Below are 14,027 nucleotides of genomic sequence, written 5' to 3'. Positions count from 1 at the left end.
TTATCAATATTTAAGTATCACATTGGATTTTTTTTAAGACAAGTGTTTTGTAATACAAGATTTTTTGTAAGACAAGTGTTGTGATGTCATGTAGTCAGTGAAGTGTCATCTTCGAGTGTCGATTTTATCTGTATCTAGATGGATTTGCGTGTGGTTATTTACACAATAATAATTTTGCATATTGCGAAATATTGTAAGCGTTAAATGTATTTAGTTCAGTAGTGCCGTGTTACTTGAGATTATATATTGTGAAGGTATTTTAAAATCTATTTTTCTGACTATTCTGGGTTCAAATCCTAAGTCAGCTTATTTCAATTCAATTTCTCTACAGACACGTGCGTCCGTCCGTGCCTTAGATTATATTGGTTTCTTAATTTACATCAAACGCTTGCTCTAATTTAAAAAATTACGAAAAGTTATTAAATAAAATTAAAATACTTTATTCAACATAGAAGCATTACAATAATTTATTGATTGTCAAATTAGAAACTACTTACCAAGCAAAAGAAACTTTGCACGTCCGCGACCTCATATATTCATGTCAGTATTTAATTACATTTTGTTACATTATTATTTCTACAATATAAATATATTGAGTAGCTGTGGATATTAAGCAACAGTTAAATTTATATATACATTTAGAGATACATTATTATTAAGGGATTAAATTGAACGTGATGAAAATTTATCTAATTACTACAGATATCAAAGCAAAGCGATCAGAAATTAAATGATCAACGATGAGTAATTAATGTAATTTTATCATATCATATGCGAGTATAAATAGAATTATTTCATTCGTTTCTTTTAGAAATACCATGTGGTTCGAAGGGCTTGTTGTGTGCGCATGCACGGTGATAGTCACAGCGGATCAACCATGGCGTATAGTCAGCACAGATCAAGGCCCCGTCAAAGGTTATAAATCACCTGAGGGCCATTTCGTATTTTACGGGATACCATACGCTACAACACCCATCGGCCCTAATAAGTTTAAGGTGAGTGAACACTTAAATTTTTGTTAATTTTATTTACTTGTTTTAAGTTAATTACTATGTATTGAAAAAAAATATTCTTAATTCAAGTAGTACCTTACAACAAATTCGTTGTGTTACATTATCAAATCAAAGCTTGGGAATGATGATCAGCAAGAAGAAGTGATAATAATAAAAAGAAAGAAAGTGTTTAACAAAAAAATCATTTAACAGTAAGAGTTAAAATGTATAGCTATTTCTGAATCGTTAAAATGTTTCTACTGATTTTGGTTACTCCTTAACTTGTGTGTGTTTGCAATTTAATTAGCATACTTATGTGAATTGGTTGAAAACGGGTAACTACCGAATTTCTTGTCGTTTGTCACCTTACTGTAATACGAGTAAACATTTTTTTGATTTAATTGAAATATAAAATTACTAGTACATAACTTACTATTAAGTTATAGCAAAATTACATTCAAACCATACATTTTCATGATACAATGTAAGTAATTTATCAAGACGTAATAATAAGCCAAGTATTGACAACTGTAAAACATAATGTTAATCTATGTCATGTTTGTCAGTCTGTTTAAATGATGTAATTATTTTTACAGCCACCACTACCACCTCCAAGTTGGGAAGAACCATTCGAAGCAGTTCAGAAGTTTGTAATATGCCCTCAAAACATCCGCGATAGGGATACCGAGAATTTAACATTGAATCCTCAAGAAGATTGTCTCATTACCAACATTTATGTGCCTGACACTGAAGAAACGAAACTTCCAGTTGTCGTTTATTTCCATGGTGGAGCATACCAATACGGTTATGGTAATATGAGAACAGCCATAAATCTATTAAATACAAAAAAACTAATTGTAGTGAATTTTAATTATCGCCTCGGCGCTCATGGATTACTTTGTCTCGGAACCGAAGATGTACCTGGTAATGCTGGTATGAAGGACCAAATAGCAATGTTAAGATGGGTACAAAGGAATATTGCAAGCTTTGGTGGAAATCCAAATGATGTTACACTCGATGGATGGAGCGCGGGATCTTCATCTGTTGATCTTATCATGATCTCTAAACTTGGAAGAGGATTATTCCATAAAGTGATTCCAGAAAGTGGTCCTAATGCTGCCTCATTTAGTGTACAGGTCGACCCAATTGCTAATGCAAAAATGGTCGCAAGGAAACTAAACTTTGACGATGTTGATAATATAACTGCTTTAGAAGATTTTTATAAAAATATACCATTTGAAACGCTATACTCTGTTGTAGTTAGTAATCAACCTAATTCTGCCACAGTATTTGCTCCATGTATTGAACGTTATTTAGGTCAGGAAATGTTCCTGGACGATTATCCAGCAAATATATTAAAAAGTGGTAACTATCCTAAGGTACCGATGCTTTATGGAATCTCTGAAAAGGAAGGTATGTATCGGTTATCGAATTTCAATAGTTGGAAGAATATGATGAATAATAACTTTACTGATTTTCTTCCGGAGGATTTGATTTTTGAAAGAAATGAAGAAGAGAAACACGTTATAGAAAAAATTAAGCAATTTTACTTTAACGGTGAGCCGGTAAGCGAACAAAATGTTTTAAAGTTTGTTCAATATTTTACTGACGTGATGTTTGCTTATGGAGCATCAAAAGCTGTTAAGCTACACGTAGAAGCTGGACATAATCAAATATACTTGTACGAATATGGATATGCTGATGAAAATAGCGATTATATTGTACACACAAATACACGCGGTGCGACACACTGTGCACAAACGACTGCAGTGATGGATTTAAAGAATGAGACCATGCTTTCCGATGCATACAAACAAGTGAAGGTGCTCGTAAGAGACTTATGGCTAAATTTCATTACGACTGGGTAAGAAATTATTTTCATAAAAATTAACAAGAATTTTTTTAAAACCGTTGTGGTAATAACAATTAATTTTATGTTTTAAAAACAAAACTTGCTTGTGTATAATTTAAAATTTGAAGAACACAAGTTCATTCTGACTTGAAAACAGTAGGCAGGTTTTGATTCGTGGATTTTTGATCCACTAGCATTAAAAGTAATTAATTAAAAGGGAGATAAAATATTCGTTATAGTAGTATAAGGATTGTTTTAATTAAGGCTAGTCGGGATTCATAAAATGTTATTAACGCATTATATTCTCTTACAGAAAACCTGTTCCAGAAGGTTCTCCACATATACCATGGCCTCCTGTAGGTCAAAATAGATCTCCATATATGTTCATAGATAGAGAACTAACATTGAAAAAGCATTTCATTCAAGATCGTGCTACATTCTGGGATGAAATCTATGAAAAATACTACAGGATACCTATTCCACCATTCCCATATTAATGATATAATGCCATAGTAACGTTACTTGGTTTGTTATTTTTTATAATATAAAGTATTTCAATAAGTTTTTCACCATTTTTTTATCAAAAGCTTAACAACGATACATAGGATAACTAAAAATAATATTTTAATATTTATATGTTATATAGAAGTAAAAAATATTCAAAAATATTTCTTTTATTTACTACCCCTACTATTATTTTGTAGCTACTTTGAAAAATTGCTTTGTACTTGCTTCAATGCAAATGATTTGGAAATGTAATTCAGAAAACTGATTAAAACACAATAATGACGTTCAATGATATTATCATTTTAGATAATCAAATATTCTTTTTATATTCAGTGACACTGATATCAGAAATAAATTCTCGTTAAAAAATTCTTGGAATTTCAAAGAAAAACGGCTAAGATTATACTAGGATATTATTATTATTTTTTAAATATTTATTAGATTCTTATTAATATATATAATACTGTAAATATATTATTGTAGTTGCGTCTTATATAATTATATATACACTTAAATGTTTTACAATTCATACAATCGTACACTTTTGCAAAATATCATATCAGCTAGCAATCATATATTCTATTGGGTATAATATCTCGAAATCCATATAAATGCTTTATCCATTCTTCATTCCTTTTCTTGAAGGACGACTTTATTACGAACTTCTCGTATGAAATTTCAAGGGATTCATGAATCTTCGAAGTTGGAAGATGAGAGATCGTATGAATGCAATAATAAAAATGTACTTGAAGAAATAATCTTTATACGGACATTTTCTTGATTCCTGTTGTGAAATCGTATTCATTGCATCACAAAAAACAACACAAAAATCCCACTCTTCTGGGTAGGTACCACCCACTCATCAGATATTCTACCGCAAAACAGCAATACTTGATATTGTTGTGTTCCGGTTTGAAGGGTGAGTGAGCCAGTGTAATTACAGGCACAAGAGATTAACCTATACAGTTGAAGAATTAATAATAATTATTCGCCTGTCTTGTTCCTTCTATTAATATTATTATGAGCAACTGCTTTGTTGGTCTTGTGGCTTGATGTAAGGCCGCAGACTCGGAGACTTGGGTTCAATTCCCAGGTCAGGCCAATAAAAGTTATTGGATTTGGAGTCTGGAAGTAGGAAGAATGTGGAGTGTACATTCTTGTCTCGGAAAGCACGTAAAGCCGTTGGTCCTGTTGAACTCTTTCTGGTCGTGTCGCATTGCCGTCCCATCGGATTATGGAGTTAGGGAATAGAGAGTGCACCTGTGTTTGCGCACACACTGGTGTACACTAATATCTTCTGTGTAGTTGACTTATCTCTCTTGAGATTGGCTGCCGTGGCCGAAATCGGTCTGGAGGACATTATTTATTATTTTTATGAGCATTACATTTAATATTATAAGAATATAATATTAATAATTGTATTAGGTAACACACGAGAAACTAACTGTTTATTATTTTTATCGTATTATACCTTCTCATTTATAGCAACTACGTTTAAGATTTTTTTTTTTATTTTGTTTTTTAACATTAAGAATATTAAATATTTAATTCTGACCAACATTTAATTCGAATTTAATGTAATTAAAAAAAAAACAACAACAAAATGATAACGCGATTCAATGTATAAAAAGCGCCATCTATTGACTGAAAGATAAACGAGTAAATTATTTGATAGCTCATACGTTCATTATTATAATTTTAATGTCCAGCTGATGTATTTATTTACCAACTAAATCTATCATGACATCTATTATTACATCTAGTTTTTGAAAGTAGGAAGAGTGTAGAAATGATTGAATGAATGACTGGGCAAAGACAATGGAGACAAGAATGGGGGTAGAATAAACGCTAAAAACGATGGACTGGTAATTTGGGTGCGATTGAGCTTATGAGTAAATGAAAACATTTGCAAGTATATATACGCATTTTATTGATAAATTAAGAAAGCTCTTTAAATGTTTGAATCGATATTTCTCGAACATAATTATTTTAAAATATCACAGAATCATTTAACATTTAACGAATTATGATTAAGGATGCAATTAGCCCGGTTAATTGATTTATTTATCGGCTATTAATTGAGCTTATAGCAAATATATATAAAAGAACACGTTATTTATTAGGTAATTCAAAAGCTTCAACAAAATTATACATTACTTTTTCGTAAATATAGCGTTATAATTATTCGTATATAAAAATAGTAATACACAAATATTTAAAATAAATATTATATTATAAAATAAAAGATTATTTAAATTAAAAGTAGTTTAATAAAAGTTTATTACTGTTTATTAAAGCAGAATTTTTTTTGGTGTTGCAGATGTCCATGACCTGTAGTAGTAGTATTTTCCATCAGGTGAGCCTTCTGCTCGTTTGCCTCTCTTACATAAAAAAACACGACCATGAACCAAGGAGGGTTAAAAGATACACTTATTTCGCTTTAAAACAAATCGACTGCTTTAATACAATCAGTGTTCATGTGAAGTCTATTTCTCCTGGGAAATTACACTCGCAACGAAAACGAGAAACGCGATCAGCTATAACACAAAGCTTTTAGATCGTTGTATTAGAGTCGTGTTAAGCTATATGATAATTTAATTCGATTTAATCGATTAATCTTGCAACCATAAACTGATGTAATATATAATTAAAATATAATTATTATATATAATGAAATACATAATTAGAAATACGTAAATTTTAGAGATTTATTTTTGTTTGTTTATCGTATTGTATCGGAGAAGTAAATGAATGTATATATATATAGTCTACGAATTCTCTATGTCTGTAGTATATGTATCTTAACCGAGGATCACGGGCTAAAATTTGGGCAAGCAACATTTAGATTTCAGTGCTAAATCTGTGCTTAAAATTGATCAAGCGCTTCTAGATGAAGCTAAACCTCACGAAGGAACTTGCCGAATGACACATGTTGTATGTAAAATGAAAATCCCATTCATAATGAAACTACTAGGATTGTGACCCAACACACACATGGGCGAAGCCCCATTTATTATATATATATATATATATAAATCATAACCGTTGTTAAACACTTAAAAATAACTAAAACTTAAAATAACTTAAAATAATATTATAGTATCTAATTAATTATTTTTGGAGTTATTTTTAGCCAAAACAGACAAGCAAATCTGCATTGATATGAACACATGAAACGAATGATTAAAACGATTATTATATCGATATGTATTGTATATAGATTATATATACATGCAATAATGATTATACATTTTATATTTTGCTTATATAGCGAGATTATGACGTATTTAAATAAAAGAATTGAAAAATTTATTATTACTCTTAAAAATTAAACATTTTTGTGTATTTCTTAGAGGCCGACCGAACCGAAACAGCCTGTGAATGTCCCACTGCTGGGCTAAAGGCCTGCTCTCCTCATTTTGAGGAGAAGGTTTGGAGCTTCTTACAGGCAACACATGCTTTTCCTTATTATTTTTTATATTTAATAATTACCAATACATAAGTACTGATCGAGATCTGCGACCTTATATCTAGCCGCAGGACCAACGTGGCAGTTATGATAAGTGATAGTTTTGTTTATAAATAACTGACACACTAAACGAATCTGTAATTGACAAAATGTTACGGTAAAACCAAAGTCTTTAATATCGTTTTAAAAACGGTACACCGTTCCGGGATTACTAAATCCCCATTGACAAACTAAAACATACGTTTAAATAATGTTAGTTTTGTGTTAAAATCTATGCTCTGCGATGAAGCAAAACTAAAAACTTATTTAACTTTCAAAATGAATCGGAAATAAAACGGACATAACTCAGACAATTTTCCGCATATTTTCTATGCAAATTTAAAGCGGTTTTTGTATGTTGAAATTAGAATCAGTCAATCAGCAGGTTCAGTATTATCAAAGACTAGTAATCACCATTGCATAAAAAGACTGAAGTGGATTGCGATAGCATCGAGAGAAAGGTGTCGCTTGCGGCCTGTTTCAATTTTAATCCGTAGACGATCCATAAATTAATCGATCCATAGTGATACGCTCTTTTTAACCAATGTAAAAAGGAGTCCCAGATTCGAATTTATCTGAATATTTACAGTTAAGCTTTCTTCCGCGGCTTTGGTCGCGTGTAGGAAGGACGGTGAGCGGGGGCTTGTTAGGGCCTGCTTTGCGGATATGAATTAGCACACGTGTCCGAATCCGACTAGTCCAGTCCACGTACCTATTTTATATATTAAAAAAACCATTTGAGAATATCGAAGTGACTTGAGAGAATTAGAGTTATGTGATTTCATTAATATTCTATCTTTAATATGTTATAGACTTTTTAGAGTTTAGTTAATAAATCTTATAAAGTTTCCGACTCCGCTATATCATTACATCCCTCATCCGTACTGTTCCTTGGTATTTTTTTATAATAATGTCTATCAATTTTTACACATGAATTTGAATTTTGAAACGTGGATAAATAAGACTTATTGTTATTCGATACAACTATATTTTATAGATGTTAAACGTAGAGTTAGTATTCGTTGATTTCCATTCTTGATATATAATAATTTAATTCAATTGAATTAACATGAATATGTTATTTAATTGATCGAAATAGTAACAATAGCAAAACAGCAATACTTGATATTGTTGTGTTCCTGTTAATATATAAAAATAAATGTGGAAATAAGTATCATTATATTATCATAAAAGATTAGTTAAGTAGCTAATTAATCAGTAGCGTTTATATCTCGAGATATTTGTAACTCATGACTGTTTTATTATTGTGCTACATTATCAGTGTTTTATGATATAGGAATTGTATTATTAAATTATTATTTATGCTTAATTGATAATAAAATAATTAATAAAAAAAAATCTTTAATTGATATAATTAAAGTATATTTATTATAAAAAATATAATAATTTTTAATTAACATTTACTGACTATAATATTATATTAAAAGCAAGTTATTCGATAGTGAAACTAATATAATAACATATCAGATTTAGTGTAGTCAATATATGAGATTATATATATTAGTTTAGAAAATATATTATATCCTTACTAATATTATAAATGTGAAAGTGAGTTTGTTTGTTACGCTTTCACGCCTAAACTACTCGTACACGTTATCAGGGGTACAGGAAAATATTTTTTTTTATATAGAATAGAAAGGCGGACGAGCATATGGGCCACCTGATGGTAAATGGTCACCAAACGCCCTTAGCCATTGGCATTGTAAGAAATGTCAACCATCGCTTATAGCCAATGCGCCACCAACCTTGGGAACTAAGATGTTATGTCCCTTGTGCCTGTAATTACACTGGCTCACTCACCCTTTAAACCGGAACACAACAATAACAAGTACTGCTGTTTTGCGGTAGAATATCTGATGAGTGGGTGGTACCTACCCAGACGAGATTGCATAAAGCTCTACCACCAGTAAATGATTTATAATTCCTATCGATAAAACGGGTAATAAACATAATATAGAAAATTATAGACCTATATCTAAATTATGCACTTTAGCCAAATTATTTGAAAAACTTATATGCGATCAAATCTTTCCCATTTTACGATCTATCTTAAATGAGAAACAACATGGTTTCATCAATAAAAGTAAACTGAGACCAATCTTTTTCAATTTGTTCATCATTTGACATCTGCTATGGAACATGGCTCTCAGGTGGACTTTGTGTATACCGATTACGCAAAGGCATTCGACAAAATACCGCACTTCCATCTTATTCTTAAATCCGTTGGTTTGCGTCTTATCTGCGTGAACGTAGTCAAGCTGTTACTATTAAAGGTTTCTGCGCGTCCTTTGTTCCTGTTACATCAGGAGTACCTCAAGGCTCTCATCTAGGACTATTTAATGTGTTCATTAATAATATTTGTGATATTTTTAAACATTCGGATATGTTATTGTACGCTGATGACATGAAAATTTTTAGAACAATCAAAACTACACAGGATTGTACTCTATTACAAAACGACTTAAATAGCCTTTGTCACTACTGTCATCAAAATGGACTTTCGTTAAATCTTAAGAAATTCAGTATTATAACATTTTCTCGTAAAAACAATAATTTAGTATTTGACTACAAACTTAATGAAAAATCTATAAAAAGGGTAACCAGGGTGAGAGACTTGGGAGTACACCTCGATCATAAGCTGCTATTTAATAACCATGTTGATAACATTGTTGGAATATTGGATGCTGGGATTTATCCTTAGAGTGGGTAAGGATTTTCACTTCAAATCCACACTCATTTTGCTAAACAATTCCTTTGTCCGATCCATTCTCGAGTATGCCTCACCAGTTTGGAATCCTATGTATAAAAAAATATCGATAAAATCAAAAGAATACAAAATAAATTTCTTAAACATCTTTTACTAAAAAATGATGATTCTCACGCTAATCCTCAACTCTCAAAATATTAACGTTAAAAGAACGTCGTATGGAAAAAGATGAACTCTTTCTGTTTAAATTGTTAAATAATTATATTGATTCTCCTTTCTTACTTAGTAATATATTCATTAGATGTGCTCGCATGCAAACACGCAATAAATTTTTGTTCGATGTTTCTATATATAAATGTAAGTACCTACGCAACAACTTCCTTTACAGATCATGCATAAATCACAAAAATAAATTTAATGATCTTGATTAATTTTTTATGTCATTGAAGGAAAAAAATGTAAAATAAAATGTCACCTACATTGTCACTTTAAATAGAAATTGAATTTGTATATTTATTATTTTTTACTAATTTATTAATTAATTGTTCATACTTCTTAAATTTTTAATAACCTTATTTTTTATTTTTATTTGTTATTATTATGTTACGTATATATTCTGTTATGTATTTTGATTTAATTATTTGTGAAGACTTAATTGGTATATGATGTTTTCTTAATGTGATAAATATTTTTGTACATGTTATAACTGTTTATCTTCCTTGATTAAATAAATAAATTAAATAAATAAATAAATAAGGTACCAAATCTCCACTCCCGAAGCCGCGGACGAAATTAATAATAATAATATGAGTCAGTTTTATTGTTTCTCCGTTCTATACCCATCAACCGATTGAATTGTAACTTTTTTTACAGCATAGGTAGGCGGACGAGCATATGGGCCACCTGATAGTAAGCGGTCACCAACGGCATTTTAGGAAATTTTAACCATCGCTCACATATAGGAATTATATTATTAAATTATTATCTATGCTTAAATGATAATAAAATAATTAATAAAAAAATCTATAATTGATATATTTAAAGTATACTTATTATAAAAAATAAACAAAATTATAAAAATGATTTTTAACTATCCGTTTTTAACACCTACAAATAAACTTTATAAAGAAACAAAAATTATGACAATCAAACAATTATATATTTATAATATATGTATTTATATTAAAAAAACCTAAAACAAAGCTATACATATACTGATACTGGCATATCCTTTAAAGAATTGAAAGAAACATCTAGTCGCATCATACGTAGCCGTCGTGCAAGTCTTCTAGTTTTGACAAAAACTAAAACTAATTACGCAAAAAATTATAACTTTTGAAGGCGCAAAATTGTACAAAAGATACCCTCACTTATAAAAATGTAAAATCACTTACCTCATTCAAAATAAAACTAGCTAATTATATTATGAACACCTTTTGACAATACAATGAGTTAGGTGGGTAAAATCTGTTTTTTAATTCCTAATATAAGGATATACATATGTATATGCATGAACAATCAGCGGAAACTTTTACAACTTTTTTATTGTTATTTAACTTAACCTTAATTAATCGGCCTATTTTTTTTATTGTATTTTTATGTAAGAGTAAGTTATTCGATAGTGAAATTCTTACTAAACTTGTTCATCAATCTTTCGACTGCCAGTCCGTGAGTATTTCCGGTTCCTTCACTCTTTTAACTCTTAACCAGACATATTTATAAAATAATACAGCAACTGCAGCACCAAGAAAAGGTCCCGCCCAGTATATCCAATGGGAATTCCAAGTATTGGTCCACAATGCTGGAGCGAGAGATCGTACTGGATTCATGCTAGCTCCAGTCAAAGGGCCACCGGCTATTGAAAGTGCTGCAATTGTCAAACCCAACTTGATAGAATTAGATTCATCCTTATTCTTATTGACGGGATCCCACACTGCGCAAATAATGAGCACTAGTGCCACAGTCAGAAGTATTTCAACGGCCAAAGCTTGGTATACTGTGTGTTTTGCATGGGGTTGGGTGGCGCAAATACCAGATGACATATCTACTGGAGATAGTTCTATTAAAATACCATACCCTATGACTGCACCAGCACACTGAGCAACGAAATATGCCGTGCCAAGAGAAAGGGACATCTTCCCCCACATAACAGCTGCTAATGTCACCGCTGGATTCATGTGAGCTCCGGATATATGTCCAAATGTCTGAATGTTCATAAGAACAACTAGGCCAAAGCCAATCGTGCCATATAGGGGTGGGTTCATTGGTAATCCATCGATAGGTATACAAGTCATGCAGCCGAAAAATAATAATGACATAGTCGACACCAGTTCTGATAAAACTGCTCTCCAATTGTCTGAGAACCTCGGACTACCATTTTTCATTTGTTTCTTCTTGATTTCTTTCATGATTATATCCTCTGGTGCGTTTACTAGATGCGAATCCACTTCCATTTTGGTAATAAAATAAGATCTAGATTTTTTGGTGCAAAGCTAAAATGACTTTGTACTTTTTATGTGTGAACTCTTTACATTTCAAATGACGTGCAAACACAGAGTCGCTTCAGGACATTCTAGTATAATAATTTATCTATAATTACAATCAAAGCGCAAATGATATAAATATTACGTTATCGTTATCAAAGCGCTTGTAAATCAACAAATTTGATTAATCGAAATCAAATACTTAGGATTTATACAATTTTATTCACTTTAAACAAATATATTTAGACATTGATTATTATATTTATTTTATAAACGAAACTCAATACTTTTGTTTATATACCCCAGAGTTGTTGATTGGTTTTCTTAAGCAATAAATTATTTTAATAGCCGTAATAAAATTAATTGTATCGCTTTATTCTTTATTCAGATATACTCTTAAAGTAGTTGATTTGAATATAGCTACTGTACGAAAATAAGATTCTTTCGATTAGAACTGGCAAGGAAATTAGTAGGTACCCTATTTCTCAAATGAAATACATAATCAACTATATATGTGCAACCTGACTGAATTCTGGTAACATAACCTCAATCTCAAATATAAGCTAATTGAATAGGAGACAATAAATGCACAATTGCAGACGCCGTTTTGAGAATGTACCCAAATTACACTCAAAATATTATTTTGTTTAAAACAGGTAGGCTGACTCGCAAATGGGCCACTTTATGGTCAGTAGCCACCACCACCCATAGACATTAGCAATGTAAGATATTTTAACCTTCCCTCACATCATAAATGCGCCATCAGTCGTGGGAACTAAGATATTATTTCCCTTGTAACATTTCGTTCTTAGTTACACTTACAAGCCCTTCAAACCGAAAACAACAATACCAAGTATTTGATGACCAGATAATGCTTATCAAGACGAGCAGGCCATGTAACAACAATGGGTAACAGCCTGTCAATCTCCCTCTAAACTAAGGTGTAACTTATAAGGAGAAGGTTTATAGTTTATTTCACCACTCTGCTCCAATACGCGTTTGTGGATACACATCTAGCAGATTTTCATTGGACACTATATTAATGGAATATTTAAAAGGAAGAGAATCTGAGAACCAATCATATCTGGTGGTAGAGCCTTGCATGTTCTACCATTTTCGAACCAGAACACAATAATACACACAGACAAACTTTTTGTAAAATCAACGACCAATAACGAAGTATTTATTTATTTGTTAATAAAACAGTTAACATAAATAACTTATTATATTAAGTATTGTATGACAAACTAAAACCTAAATAGGATAACAGCATTAGCATAAATATATATAAGGAATAAAATTATATACAATTTTAATGTAAAATATTTAACAATCGCATACCAAAAATTAAACAATCATTAAGACATCTCTTGATTAGAGTAAATAAATTAATTTAAACGAAGAGATGTTCCGTTTAATTAAAACGAAAGACTGGCTTAAGACTCGGCGGGTGAATTACTGAGCTCGTAATGTGATAAATTGATTGCGCGGAAACGCTATCCTTGTGAGATAATTTAAATATTTAAACACCTGTACTTTGCTTAGTTTTCTTTTTAATGAAAATATATAGCATTTCTATGTGAATGGATTTTCTTTAAATAATGGAGTCACCAATACAATAAAAATGTTTTTATCTTATTTTTATAACAATAATAATAATGTCCTTCAGACCGATTTCGGCCACGGTGGCCAGATCTCAAGTGAAATTAGCCAACTACGTAGGAGATATTATAGTGCACAAGTGTATGCGCAAACACAGGTGCACTCTCTATTATCTAACTCTCATAATCCGATGGGACGGCAAAACGACATGACCGGAAAGAGTTCAGGCGCAGGACCAACGGCTCTACGTGCTTTCTGAGGCACAAGTGTGTACACTACACTTACAACTTCCAGACTACGGGCAGCTATTGAGAAAAATCCAATAACTTTTTATTGGCCCGACCTGGGAATTGAA

General features: G+C 31.1%; 2 protein-coding genes across 2 annotated transcripts; one reads left to right on the top strand and one right to left on the bottom strand.

Moving 5' to 3' along the window:
• On the top strand, nucleotides 1–3,472 carry LOC126775436 (venom carboxylesterase-6-like). The gene is made up of 4 exons (XM_050497390.1): nucleotides 1–254; nucleotides 812–995; nucleotides 1,589–2,856; nucleotides 3,158–3,472. The coding sequence occupies exons 2-4, from the start codon at nucleotides 819–821 to the stop codon at nucleotides 3,339–3,341; spliced, it is 1,629 nt and encodes a 542-aa protein (XP_050353347.1). The 5' UTR covers nucleotides 1–254; nucleotides 812–818; the 3' UTR covers nucleotides 3,342–3,472.
• A 7,252-nt stretch (nucleotides 3,473–10,724) lies between these two features.
• On the bottom strand, nucleotides 10,725–12,150 carry LOC126775477 (aquaporin-like). The gene has a single exon (XM_050497453.1). The coding sequence runs from the start codon at nucleotides 12,038–12,040 to the stop codon at nucleotides 11,234–11,236; it is 807 nt and encodes a 268-aa protein (XP_050353410.1). The 5' UTR covers nucleotides 12,041–12,150; the 3' UTR covers nucleotides 10,725–11,233.
• Between the last annotated feature and the right edge of the window lie 1,877 nt (nucleotides 12,151–14,027).

This window comes from Nymphalis io, chromosome 18, assembly GCF_905147045.1.
Source record: "Nymphalis io chromosome 18, ilAglIoxx1.1, whole genome shotgun sequence".
Taxonomy (NCBI): Eukaryota; Metazoa; Arthropoda; class Insecta; order Lepidoptera; family Nymphalidae; genus Nymphalis; species Nymphalis io.
This window is presented reverse-complemented; position numbering and strand designations above follow the sequence as displayed.